The sequence below is a fragment of the Etheostoma cragini genome, chromosome 17 (assembly GCF_013103735.1).
Source record: "Etheostoma cragini isolate CJK2018 chromosome 17, CSU_Ecrag_1.0, whole genome shotgun sequence".
NCBI classification, from domain to species: Eukaryota; Metazoa; Chordata; class Actinopteri; order Perciformes; family Percidae; genus Etheostoma; species Etheostoma cragini.
The window spans coordinates 12,890,544-12,904,707 of record NC_048423.1 but is presented as its reverse complement, the minus strand read 5'-3'; the positions used below and the strand labels follow the sequence as shown (position 1 = coordinate 12,904,707).

Genomic DNA, 14,164 nt, shown 5'->3' with positions numbered 1-14,164 from the left:
GAAAAATAAATGTTATGTCAGATATTTGTTCTAAGGTGGGGAAGAGAAGTAGGTATGTTGATATTAAAGGCACACCTCAGTGAATCATGACATTACCCAAGACAGATACTGCATGTTGTTTTCAAAACCTCACAAAAAAATCTGGATTTCTAATGAAATGTATAGTTGATTTTATTCAACAAATGCAAACCCATTAGTTAAAAAGCAGCCAAGGAAGTTTATAAAAAATGTCAACCTTATCTGTAAACTTGTATTTCTGAGCCAAAAGGCAGAGAAAGATTAAGATTATTAGTTAATTACGAAGATCATTATTAAGGGTAAATTACTTACATTGCAAATAAAGCCACACATTGTAAACAATTAATAAAAATATATAGTTTGGATCAACTATGGCACAGTAACTATATACTTTTGAAACGTTGTAATCCAAACAGCAAGTCTTTGTATTGTGCAACAAAGGAAAACTCTTAATAAAACTTAAAATCCATCCCAAAAATAAATCCTTCTGCATACATTTCTTTACTCATTTCATAATTAACAATACGTAAAAAATAGAAATAAATAAATAACAGAACACAGTATCAAATTAGGATAAAGAGATAATTATACTAAGTACTGATTGGCAAAACTTTACAATACAATTAACATTCAAATATTTGGTTGAGTTTAAGTGTAAATGTAAAAAAACAACACCATCCATAAAACACTATGCAGAGTTCAATTTATAAAGTGTAAACAAAAAAACTAAACATTGACTGAATCAGAGCTTTTTGAGGAGAAGAGGAACTGTTTTTCCCCGTCGCACATCAAAAGACACAATTGCTCCTTTGGCGGTAGTCACCAAACATGTGTCAAATCTCTTTCCATCAAAACAAAATGTAATCGGTCACCACAACAACTCCCAAACACCCACAACTACAGTACCAACCTGCACAGCAGCGGTCTGAACCACGTTTTCTACTGTAGATGTTGAGTGAGACTAACAACCCAAACCACAAGTGAACCTTAAACATCTCCAACGTGGAACATAAACGATAAAAGTGATTAACCAAAGGCGAATAAATCTCCATGAAAATATACGTACCAGCAGAGGCTTCATATTAAACTACATTTCTTTGTTTTTAGTTGGAAGTACCGTGTAGTTAACTTTCAAAATAATAGTTTGATATTTTCAGAAATAACCATATTCGCTTTCTCCTCTAACTTTGAGATGAGAAGATCGATACCACTCGCTGAGAGTGGTTCTGAGTGGTTCTTCACATCCAACTTTTGGCAGGAAAGCAAATAAGCATATATCTCAAAATGTCTATTCCTTTAAACATAAGATTAGTTGACAAAATAAAAAAAACATCCATTTATACAAATAGGCAGGGAAAAACTCCCACAAAATACACTTTAAACCATCCAAAGATAAAAAGCAGCATATCAAGTAAAAAAGAATTCTCATTCAATTTGATCTTTAAAAGGCTACTCTATCCAATCAGAGATTTCATGAAGGCTGGTTTGCTGAAGGGCCAGTGATACTGGTTGGGGACAGGTCCGTTGACATTGCACTCAAAGAAAGAGAACATGGGGAACCAAATGCGGGCCCTCCTGCTCTGCTGGTAGGCACGGGTGTTGGCTAAAGTGTGGTAGTAGAGGAAGAGGCGGGTGGTGATGTAGAAGGCGATGAACACGTCGATAGAGTAGTGCTCGTGCGCAGCCAGGATGAAGAAAATCCCGAACAGGTTCAACACCCAGGAGATGGTGTGAATTAGATTCCAAGTTCGGGGAGTGTCTGCAATTCAAAGGAAACATTAAAAGGATAAATAAGTGATACATATATATATATATATATATATATATATATATATATATATATATATTTTTTTTTTTTTTCTTCTTTTTGTCAACAAATCCCTTGAAAAGATCAAAACAAACAGTGAATTGTTCCAACTAACAACATGGAAGATGTACACCAGCACTGCAATTTACGTTTAATCAATCTCATCTACATATTCCTGCTGACTTACACATGAAATGAATTAATCGTGGCTGAAAGTAGTCCCCAACAAATTGACTCACTAAAGATTACAGTGTGCAGCATATCCAAAGCCAAGTACAGCTTATTCCTCTGTGACATGGAGCTCTTATGTCGCCAAAAAAAGAATTAAAAACACATCAGTGAGCCGTACTCGCCCCCTTACAATATTTCTATCGATTGATTTAATAGGAACCAATGGCTTGGCTTTATAAAGTATTGAGAGATGGACTAAACATTACTTTTTTTTGTTTTTTCTCTTCAAGGGATTTGTTGACAATAAGGAAAATGTAGGATACCACTGGCTTTATCCTTTAACAAAGGTCATACATACTCTAAAGTCCTACTGCAATTGAGGGAAAAACCAAAAACGTACTCACATTCAGTCACAAAGAAGTTGAGCAATGTGATAACAACAGTGTGTCCACTGAACATGTAGTCACCACACGTTTGGACGCCTGTCAGAGTCATCCCAAATCCACTCCAGATCAGTAGTGCCCTCTGTATCTTTCCCCAGGAATCGCCATATGTCTGAGGATAAAAAGACATCAGTCAGGCTCTGAATCACACAAATCCCAGCGGGAATGCTGAGTCAAGAATAAACTGTAACACTGCCAATAGCAACAATAATTAATGGCCACTCCACAGTTGAAAATGGCAAACTTGATCTAATCTGCATATAATCTCATGAGTGCTTCCCACCTTACTGACACACTTCAGGTGCTGCCCAGGCACAGAGAGCGAGGTGACAAACATGGTGCAACAACGAAGCAAAAACACAGTCCCCATCAAAGAACACAGTCGTCGGAAGAGAATGGACCTGAAATACAGAAGAACATGCAAGGAATTCATTCCGTGCCCAAAATGTTTATATTTGCATGCCAGACACCTTGTGTTTTAGCGGTGATGTGGTCTTCTTGCACATATTATTATAACACAGTGCATCAATGATGGGAACAGCTGGAATGGTGGACTACAGTACCTGTGTTTGTGGAGGAGCAGGATCAACAGAAACATGTAACACAGGATCAGGCCACAGGCCTCAGCCATCGCAAAAGCCCAGGGAATTCTGGGAACACTGCCAGAGTACAAAAACATGTGTTATCGTTCAGATTAGATATGAGTGTGAGAGAATGTATACATGAACTTTGGAGTATGCTCAACATGCACTGGATACATGCACTTATACCTGTCCAGAAATATGTCAGGCAGTGGTGGGTAGGTCCTCATGTCTGGGACACGCTCATGTACGATGACCATGACAAAAGACGTGAATCCAAACACGAAAAAGACATATATGCAACTGATGATGGTCTTCCACAATTCTGGGTCCAATCTGCCGGCCAGGTGCTGCCTATACCTCCCGTTGGAGTGTGTATGACCCACTGCAGCTCCTGAACCGTATCCAGATCTGTTACCATTCCTCAACCTCAGCTCAGTCCCGTTACACAAGCCATCCCCTCCATTATAACTCCTGTCAGCCTCATCACAGCTCCACTCGCCCTCCGCGGCGCCCACAAAGAGCCCAGCAGGGAGACCGTCTGTAGGCAGGATACCCTGCACCTCCAGCTGGGTCTGGTTCTGTCTCTGGAGCCGGCGAAGGGCTATGGTCAGCCTCTTGATGTCTCCCAACACGGTGAGGCCCAGTGGAGGCCCGCGCAGGTCAGCCTCAGTCAGAGCCAGCAGACTGGGGCCATCCAGGCGGTGCTGGGCGCACAATAACTCCACATATTCTCCGAAGCCTTCTTCCTGCAGCCACTGGGCCACCTGCTTACAGCTCCAGGCACTCACACTGTCCTCTGGCGGAGCCATGCTACTGCAGATACAGACATGTACAGTGTTAAGTCATCAAAGATGAAAATAATTTTTGATAATTACCACTTCTTTCTCCACTGTTTTCACCTCGTGGTTTCATTACTGGCTTTGCCACTGTCAGCACCGTTATTAGAACGCAAAACTGCCTGAAACTGTATATAACTGTATATAAACCAGGCCTGCGACCAACAATTATTGATTAATATGAAGATTATTCTCTCAATTGTGAATTGTTTGGTATATTAAATGTCAGAAATAAAATAGTTTCAGAGTCCAGGTGATATCTTGAAATGTCTCGTTTTATTAAGACATGAGTTTACGGTGATATAAAAACAGAGCAAATCATCCCACCTCACTTTATTTTTTTAACTAAGTAATAATCATTTGGTCAAAATCCACATTACAAATTTCAAGAGCATAAATGTATATCTTCATTCAACAGTCCTTAAATCAAAAGCTATACAATCTATAATATTATATAGCTTATATAGTTAATTAATCAGTCAATCATCAGGAAATGCATCTGGCAGTATTTTTATAATCAGTAAATCATTTTAATAATTTTTCAAGCAAAGACTCCATGCAATCTATTGTTCAAGCTAATGTGAGGATTTTTTGCTTTTCTCTTTTATGGCATGTCAAACTGAATATCTTTGGGTTTTGGACGGTAAGTCGGACAAAATATGTAATTTAAAGACATCCCCTTTGGAATTTTCTGACATTTCATCAACTAAATAAGGAATCAATAATGAAAATAGTTCTTAGTGTCCGTCGGAAATGATATAAAACAGATAAATTAAGCAAATCATCACATTTTAGGAGCTGAAATCACAAAAAAATGCACTTTGGGTTAAAAACAAACAAACAATAACACTGTCTATAACACAGTATACATACTGTAACGATATATTATGACTGATCGGGATGCTGCTGTAGGGCAGCTTCTTTGTGGTCTATTAGAAGTGACCCAGCACCACACTACCAGATACTTAGAGCTATTACATCATCTATGTGGTCTGCGACTGTACAGCAGAGCAGTGGCTTACAGTAAAAGTATTCACGGACACCCCAATCCACAAAAAGCAAGCCTATGTTTACAGTATGCCGCAAATCAAACAAACAGGAATTCAAACTGACTTGTATGTGAACATCCTCTCTTTTCCACAGGTGTAATTTCCTATTACAACAAAAACAAAAAAAGTGAGTCACTAACCACAAAACAAGCAGAGTAAATACGATCCTCTCCCACAGGCAGATTCAGGTATTGATGAACAACATTCTTCTTTGCTGTCTTTTCCTAGTTTTTGCCCTTTGACCCTCTGATAAGCTCACTACAGGGCTGCTCGCCCGGTTTGCTCCAAAGGTCTGCAAGGCTTAACCAACACGACTATTAGCTGCTGATTGTGAGCATTAGCCTACATGCTGACTGAACAGCAGATACAGACTTCAAATTACCAAAGTAAGCAGCTTTCAGTTATCAGCAATGAATTAGACAGCACTATAGTTTGATAAAGGATGACTACTATGATAAGATATCTATAAATGCTCCTGCATAAAAGAGCCAGTATTTTCATAGCTGGTTAGTACTTAAACAGTTACAGTAATTGAGACAGCAGATTTATAGAATAAGTAAGTCGCCTCTTTGATTACTTACTGGATCAACGTCAATTTAAGGGCTGCAACTAATGATTATTTTCTTTATTAATTGATTGTCCGCCTGGTCTGTAAAACATCACAATATTATTAAATCACTCCAAAATCTCAAAATATTCAGTTTACTGTACTTTAAAAACAAGAATCACCAAACACTAATCCTCACTAGAGATGAAACGATTAGTCAGTTAAGCTGCAGAATTTAAAGAAAAGTGTTTTGATCCTCGAAAAACCATTTATTTAAGCAAAAATGTCAAATATTTGATGGTTTTCAATTTGAAATTTTGCTGCTTTTGTTGTGTTACATTATAGTAAACTGATTAATTAAAGTCTAATCAATAAAAATAAAAATAAATGTTAGTTGCAGCCTCATATTTCAAAAGCTGGAACTATCAAATAAAAACAAAATGAGAGAAATCGATCGATCGAACTCGCCTTACTCTGTCTCGGATTGCTTTAACCCTAACCAATCCCACTAGTGCCTAAAACTGACCAACCAAAGCAACGAAGTCAAGAAGTACCAGCCAATCAGAGGGGGAGTAGGGCGGGTCATGTCGTCCCCATGCCTTCGCCATCCTAGGAAAACCAATTTGCTGTAGTCAAGGCGCTGAGCAAAGCAAATGAGAAACAACTGGATATATCAGTTTCTTATTAATTTAAAACGTTTCATGTGTTCACGCAACATTAGGTTGGATACCTAATTTACCTATTGGGCCACAGACTAAAGAAAAACCACCGACCAAAACATCAGTTAGTCCGAACGGTGTTGAGTTGTTGCTGTTCGTAACATTCGTTTGGTTGTTCTTGGACGTGAGGAAAGCAAGACAGAAAATATTAATAGCAGAAAGCCCTGGTAGGTCAGCCCATCGTGTTTAATCATCTAACGTTACAGTTGTGACTGAAAGTGACAACAGAAATAAACAAGTTTGCCGATTTCTCATCTCAATTCAATGGCAATTCGAATCAACTGCCTACTCGGAAGTGTTTGGTTTTTTCATCAATGACGGTTTCTCTTGTCATTCGTTGGGCTACTCGTTTACTTCTGACCGTATCACCCTTAGATTAACAGTCACAGCTGATATGACATCGCATTGATAGCATACTGTTTAAAAATTAGCAAGAAATTAGATTTTGTCAATAACCATCACACCAATGGAATTTTGTTGCATAGGCCTACCATCAAAAATGCAGATCATATGGTGAGTAACTGCGAGTGAGTAAGATGCCCATGCTGGACAAAATCATTTTATCGGCTTATGATTAATATTAAATAGACTATTTACATGTTTGAAACCTAAAGGAACTTACCTGGGTAGCTGCTGCTTCGTTCCCTCAGAAAAAAACAAGTTATTTTTAACTGGCCTCTAGATGTTATTGGCATCATCCTGCAGCTTCCCTGCCCGTGTCTTTTCTTGGGGATTCATAGGTGCCATGTCAGCTTGTTTGGCTGGTTTACAGTGAGTCACAGTGAGCAGTGACACAGCTGTGAGAGAGAAAGCCCTTCTGTGTGTCTGTGTGTGTGTGTGTGTGTTTGTGAGAGAGAAAGAAAGACAGAAAGAAAGAAAGAAAGAGAGAGAGAGAAACACACACACACACACAAAATTTGACAAAGGGGTCATAGTCTATTAATCGTAGGACCAAAAAGCAACGCCTGGCTGCTACATTTCAGCATGAGATCCACCCTGAGCGATTTAATCACATCTTTATGATGATATGGAAAGGTTTAAACATTATTTTCTTCCCATAAACAAAACAGTAGACTACCCTTGAACTTTGTGAAAACAAAAAAGTCATAGCAAGTACATTTAGTAGTTTCAAACTTACTTTAAACGATTAGATCTCTTACCATACATCTACTGTCATTGTTCTGGCAGAGGGTGTAGATATGGGTGTAGATGAGCTGTCTGTTTAGAGAATTTCATGGCCAACCTGTATCACTCTTCCAACATGCTTCTGACAACCAGGCAACACCAAACAGGAAGTGACAATGATCAACAACACCAGTAAAGAAGAGCTGTTGGGCTCACGCAGGCCTGCTAGTAAAACTCACACTGACATCTGCTGGCCAACTTTAGGTGAAACTAGGGTCTGTTTACAGGTTGTGTTTCTCTGGATAGAAAATAAAAAGTAGATTTCATGGATTATTTGGTTTGAATTTGCCCCCTCACGGACAAGCACAAGCACAAGCACTGGTTTCCAAAAACAGCGATGTAATTACAAACACATTTCCATAAGTGAAAGTTTGGCTGAGAGTCAGTGCCAAACTGGCCCACCTGTTAATGTCAGTCAGAGGCTGCAGCAACCAAAGCAAAGGCAACAGACAGCAGCGAAATAACAGAGACATTTTACACCCTATAAACTTAGAAATGACAGATATTAAACCAATCCTTGAAGTTGGATGTGAAGACTCTGAGCAGAGAAACATCAGCGCCACAAACCCAGATGAGGAGGAAGAGGCCACATGTGCGACAAAGTATTCAAAAAGTACGTGGGAGATCCCGTCTCTTCAGGAGCTGGAGGAGCTTTTACATTCAGCTCCACGCTCCTGTCGCCACGGAGATGAGGTGTGGCCAGACCTGTATCTGGGGGACATGTGAGTATCCTGCACTTTATTTGAGTTCACCTATATGTGTCTTAATTGTGCATCAAATGTGTTATTTGTGTCAGGTTTATGTCTCATGACAAGCTTGGGCTCTGGCAGCTGGGCATCACTCATGTGCTGAATGCAGCGCATGGGAAACTGTGCTGTAAGGGCAGTGATGATTTTTATGGAACCACGGTGAAATACTACGGCGTCCCAGCCAACGACCTGCCAACATTTGACCTTTCACCTTATTTCTACCCGGCTGCTGAGTTCATCCACCTGGCTTTGGCATCAGGAGGTACCATACGTTGCCACAACATGTTTTCACAGGTGACACTACATAGAAACAGTTACTGTAGGGTTACCTGTATTTCCGGTGTCTTTGTTTGTGTCCTTAATGATTTCAAGGAAAGGTGTTGGTGCACTGTGCTGTGGGTGTGAGTCGCTCAGCTGCGTTGGTCCTAGCCTACTTGATGATTCATCACCACCTCAGTCTTCTGTCTTCTATACGCTGTGTGCAACAGAAACGCTGGATTTTCCCAAACAGAGGCTTCCTGCGACAGCTTATAGCCCTGGACCGAAAACTGAAGGATGAAGGGTTGAATGAGCCAAAATAAAACAAAGAAAGGAGCAACCCTACATAGTAAATTAGTAGAATTGTCGTCCCTTAGTCTGCAGAAGTCAATGTCTTCATTCATCGTGCAAGCCTGTCTCCATTTCTACCATTTACTGTATCTATACACTAAACAGTTCAACTGTGTCTACCCCTCCCCTCTCTTGTCCTCTCCTGATGTGACCTCAGTGGGGACAGAGAAAGTTCCCTGTCTTTTCCCTGCTGGACCTTTGGCATCAGTGAACAGACTAATCAATGCAACAGCAACACCATTAACAAACTCTACATCGAGTCGGAGAGAACTCACTGAACACAGAGAGCTAATTTTGGAGGCAAGCTGCATTCGAACAGCCACCTGCTGTTGTCTCTCACTGAGCTGCACACTCTGGTTCTGAAGGGACAGTGGACACAGACAGTCTGTTGGAGGAGCACTCTGTGTCCAAGGGAGAATGTCACGGAGCAACCAGCAACAGGACCTAGTGCTCATTAAAGAACTAGAGCTCATCTTGGATTCCTGCAAACTGGAGCTCACACCAGTGGATGAAGTCTGGCCCAACCTGTACATAGGAAATGTGTGAGTGTCTTCTGTTTGTATATAAACTCCAAAAGCGCTGCAAGAGATACATTGATCAGTTGTATTGTCTTGTTGAAGTGTTGAACCTGTGAATCTGCATCTTGACCTTTGTTTGTCTCTTTTCTGTGTGTTCTTCAGGGCTGTGGCACAGAGTAGAAAGAAATTACATAACCTTGGCATCACTCATGTCCTGAACGCAGCACACTCTAAGCAGGGCAGCATCGGTGACCAGAGTTTTTATGGGAACACCACTGTTTACCTTGGCATCCCAGCAGAGGATTCTGACCACTTTGACCTCAGTCAGTACTTCAAGCCTGCATCTGACTTCATACATAAAGCCCTGAAGAGCAAAGATGGTACAGTACATGTAAAATGTGACACCCGCTGTCCCATCAAACCTTTATATTTTAGCTATGTCACATTTTTATTTATTTATTTTCTCATTCTCCTTTCCACATGATCCTGGTCTACAGGAAAAGTACTGGTCCATTGCATCATGGGTGTGAGTCGATCGGCCACTTTGGTCCTGGCTTTCTTCATGTTGCGACAGCGTCTTTCTCTGAGAGACGCTCTGCGGCGTGTCGTCCAAAAACGAGCCATTTATCCCAACCGGAACTTTCTGTCTCTCCTCCTCAAGCTGGATGAACAGCTGACACTCAAACGGAGGTTGTGTCCTCTTCTCTGACATTCTTCTCTGTTTCATTAGATCTCTCTTTCTATCCATGTGTTACCCTCCACTCTAACCAGTATGGACAATTTCTATAAATAATCAGAATGTGTATGATGTAGTAGAGGTGAGAGTTTGACGGAGGTGAACATTTAAAGTCCATCTTTTAATTTCTACGGATCTAAGGTCTACATTTCATGTACAATTTTAACTTCCAGGAGCAGCAATGGTCATTTGTTGTGTGAAATATTGTAAATATCTAATTTTCATATTTTGCGGTTTGAGGTTTGTTTTTTCATATTAAAACTGTATTCAAATATAACCTGTGAATGTTGTCAAGCATGTGCATAAGCTTTTTAAATGCAGCTTTATGACTGGTTGTGAATCACCATTAAAGACATTTTATACCTATACTTTATACATTATCCTACATTTTTGATTTACAAACACAACTGTTGAATGTTACTCGCAGCCTTGATCATATTTCTCAAAGGAGCAGAGCGTTACTCTGCAACATAGAGACCCCTTTAGCACAGAATGTATTACATAACAGTCTGTGGACATGGAAACTAATATAAGCAACATTAAAGTTCAAAGGATAATACCACATTGTTCATGAGAAAGAAACTACAGGCATGTAGTCCAAATGGATCAAATGTGTTTCAAAGTGCTTGAACTGCTGATGGATACTGTACATTCTGCAGGATGTTTTAAGTGTATGATTACAGAGTTATTTTTATTGCTTTATTAAAGCAAGCACGGTAGGAGAAGAGGTCAGATAAGTTAATTCCCAGAGGAAACAGGTTAGTGTGTGTTAGTTTGCTCAGTCTGTGATTGTGAGGTCATTGTGAGAAGAATATTGTTAAAGGCAGCAGTGAGAGGGGAGCGTTGTAATTTAACAAAGTAAACGCCTTCTGTGTGCTCTTTGTCTGTTTGTGTTTGCCAGCATGTCTCAGGGATCAACCGTACGATCCTCCTTCTGTCCGCTGCGCGAGTTCCTGCTGTCAGACAGACGACCCACAGGACATGTCAATCAAGTCTGGCCTAACATTTACATAGGCAACGAGTAGGTTTACACACAATGCACACATGTGTCTACATAAACATCCAACATTTACATACAAGTAGATGCATGATTGTGTTTCAGGGTGGCAGCTTGTGACAAGGTCCCTCTCCCCCAGTCTGGGCACAACTCACACTGTACCTGCTGCTCACCGACCCACCAACCCTGGCGCCAGCCCGTTTCCATGTCAACACTGGCCAACGTGTCTACAGACATGACAGTAGATTATTATGGGGTGGAGGCTGATGATGCAGTAGGGTTCATCCTTAGTCCTTTCACCAAGTTGTTGGTTAGTGTTATTTCTTTTGACCAAGTTTTTGAAAAAAAACAATAAGATTATAGAATTGTAGAAAGGTTTTGTAAAATTGCAAAATATTTTCCGTATACCACAATTTATTGGCAAGAACGGTATACAAATTGTGAGGGAGGCCCTGCGTCTATATATTTTTCATCTTTCTCCTACTATATTCATTTTTTTTTCTCAGTTTTTACCTTTCCTCTACTTAATTTCTTACTTATCTTCACATTATTGTCTTTACTGTCAAACTCTTTTCTATGTGATTTGGAGCTGACAGCATGGATACGTACCATTGCAGGAACCATGTTGTAACATTCTCAGAGAAAGGTGAACCCATACACACTGTATACCAGTACAAGTGTTATATTAAGATGCTAATAAGAAAAACGCAATCAGTACAGTGATATAGATGCTGGATGGGAATGTATCGTCAAGGGCATGGGTGAAGACCCGGAAAACCTTGTGCAGCAATATGTGGTGTGTGTTGTGACCTTACTACTCTCTTTTTGATCTCCTGATTGATCACTTGGGCTGTAATGATTCATTGATTAATAGAAAATGTTCTGAGTCTATTAATTTAAAGTATTGATAATCTATTAAAATGATCTGTTTCATATCATTATACAAGCAATACTTAACAAATCTTAGACATGACTTTAGACTTTAGTGAATTACAGCACTATAAATCTTCTCACACTCAACTACTGTCCTGTCAACATTTTATTGTCTCTGTGATTTAATATATATTTATTCATTTCTTGATTATTTACTGACCTTTAATTTTATAACAGGGCATGGATGAAGACGGCATCAACGAGGCCAGTGAAGACACCACTGCTGGGATTTATGTTCTTAAAGAACATGCTTCGTGAACCAGAGGACATTGGAATTGTCCTTGAAGGCATCAAGGTGTTGCTAGATCTTGATAATGTAGCATTAGCTGTTGCTATGCTGTTTGGACTAATGCATGCACTTGGACATCAGCTACCCTGCTGACCTTCCTTATACTTTTGACGTAATCCAAAAGATTTTCATGATACTTGATGGAGGGAAACTTTCCACCTAAGCACTCCCTCTAAAAAACAGGCTCTTCCAGTGAAAAGGTCAAAGAGACTGCGCCGACAGCCAAACGGCGTGGTTGTCCCTAAAGGCATCGTTGGTATGCTGTTTGGACAAGTTTTGTTTGTTTAACTGGATAGGACTGACTGGATAGGATTTGCATGGAACTGCCTGGAAATAACCCTTGGCAAACAAAGCAAAAGTTTTCTACAGAAAACAGGCTCTGTTAGTGAAGACTGAGCTGTCAGCGAGAAACCAACAGGCATCTTTGGTACTGCTACACCAGATCGACAGCTTTCTCCGTTTTCAAAAACTGTTTTCTATTTGTGTTCATTCAAATTAAATGTTTTTATACTGGGTTGATTCCCCCCCCGTCATTTTTAAAACTACTTTGAAAACAGAGTGCACAATTTAAAGGGTAACTTCTGGTTTATTAACTTGGACCCTATTTTGCTATGTTCTGGTTACTGATGGGAACAACAATCTTCGACATTGGCGCAGTGTAAATAAAGATCGCTGCGGTGGGCAGCTGCCAAACAAGCTTCAATGTAAATTATAGGAAAATTGTGCACCTTCAATTCATGTCAGAGTGCTGTTTTTATTCTAATTGTCGTACAACATTACAAAGGTAGATCTTTGATACTTTTTGTTTAACAGGAAACATGAAATCACCATCACCAAACCCACCAGACTAAAACTACTGTGTAGGATCTTTGTCTTTAACAAAAAAAGTCTATCTCTGTAGAGATCCTTTCCATGATGTTGTCAGACACTAATAATAATATATAATCTGAACCTGTCAGTGGCACTAACTGATGTGCAATGTTGCTCAATGCTGGACCAATTTTCAAAGATTCACACAAAAACATAAAAAAAATATGGTCCAGGTTGAAAAAAACTGAAGTTACACTTTAAGCTTAGGAGGAAACTTGGCAACAAAGCACTAGCTCTTATTTTGCTTTATTCACTTTGCGCTTTGTTTGATTTAGACTTTCAGGGAAATGGTGTTATTCTTTTTTTACTTGCTCTCAGGAGAGCACTGTTTGTGATAACAGTTCACAGTATTTTGTGTTTGCACTTTTAAATCTAATGTGAAAAGAGTACTAAAATTGTCTTTGCCATGTCCACTGAAGATATGTTTGAAGTATTATAAATGTATTTGCTGTTCGAAGTCCACTATGAAGATATGTTTAGAAGTACTGTGAAGATGGTTAGTACCATGATACTTTATTTAAAACCATTGCACTGCATGCAGAATTTACAACAATTTGAAAACATTGTGGTTTGCATTGTTGCATGTTTGAATCCACTGCTGTTGATGCAGAGGTTAAAAGTTTGGATTCCTTTATTTAGTTTATGGCAACTGCACGGAAACATTCCTTTTGGGTAAAATTGTTACGTTCTAAGCTTTGGTACTCAACATAGACAATTTAGAGTACAGAACTCTGACTCTCCCTTTTTTGTCAATGCAAATCATTTCAACATACAACTGTATTTACACACACACACACACAAACACACACACACACACACTCAAACACACTTAATGTGTACAGATGTTATGTACACATTAAAATAAAGACTTTTTTTCAGTGAATTGAGTTTTGGAAAAGAAGAACGGGGAAAGGAAACCCCACACGTGGGCTACAATCCACGGTCTCTGGAGGGCGGGACAACAACAGGACAGTTGGGTTTAGGATAACAACAACGGAGAAATGAAACCCCAGACACGCACACAGACACACACAAATCTTTGTTGCTACAGAGGTAAATCCCAGGAAGAGAACATACCATAACTGACAGCACTAAAGCAAATTC

The 14,164-nt window shown here is 39.6% G+C and overlaps 3 protein-coding genes across 6 annotated transcripts; 2 read left to right on the top strand and 1 right to left on the bottom strand.

Annotated features, from left to right (window-relative positions):
• Window positions 1-236: 236 nt before the first annotated feature.
• Window positions 237-7,462, bottom strand: LOC117960229 (sphingomyelin synthase-related protein 1-like). Of its 4 annotated transcripts, none has more exons than XM_034897977.1 (6): window positions 7,335-7,462; window positions 3,210-3,836; window positions 3,003-3,098; window positions 2,723-2,840; window positions 2,401-2,551; window positions 237-1,777 (listed from the first exon to the last, which is right to left on the bottom strand). In XM_034897977.1, the coding sequence occupies exons 1-6, from the start codon at window positions 7,349-7,351 to the stop codon at window positions 1,473-1,475; spliced, it is 1,314 nt and encodes a 437-aa protein (XP_034753868.1). In that variant the 5' UTR covers window positions 7,352-7,462; the 3' UTR covers window positions 237-1,472. The 4 variants fall into 4 exon arrangements, with proteins under 4 accessions (XP_034753868.1, XP_034753869.1, XP_034753870.1 ...); XM_034897978.1 differs by having other exon boundaries at window positions 3,210-3,833; window positions 7,335-7,366; XM_034897979.1 differs by lacking the exon at window positions 7,335-7,462 and adding an exon at window positions 6,797-6,971.
• Window positions 7,463-7,710: 248 nt separating this feature from the next.
• On the top strand, window positions 7,711-9,128 carry LOC117960251 (dual specificity protein phosphatase 13-like). Its single transcript, XM_034898022.1, has 3 exons — window positions 7,711-8,081; window positions 8,156-8,370; window positions 8,481-9,128. The coding sequence occupies exons 1-3, from the start codon at window positions 7,768-7,770 to the stop codon at window positions 8,687-8,689; spliced, it is 738 nt and encodes a 245-aa protein (XP_034753913.1). The 5' UTR covers window positions 7,711-7,767; the 3' UTR covers window positions 8,690-9,128.
• Window positions 9,014-9,965, top strand: LOC117960256 (dual specificity protein phosphatase 13-like). Its single transcript, XM_034898030.1, has 3 exons — window positions 9,014-9,259; window positions 9,398-9,615; window positions 9,733-9,965. Exons 1-3 carry the CDS (start codon window positions 9,135-9,137, stop codon window positions 9,942-9,944), a joined length of 555 nt encoding a protein of 184 aa, XP_034753921.1. The 5' UTR covers window positions 9,014-9,134; the 3' UTR covers window positions 9,945-9,965.
• The last annotated feature ends 4,199 nt before the right edge of the window (window positions 9,966-14,164 follow it).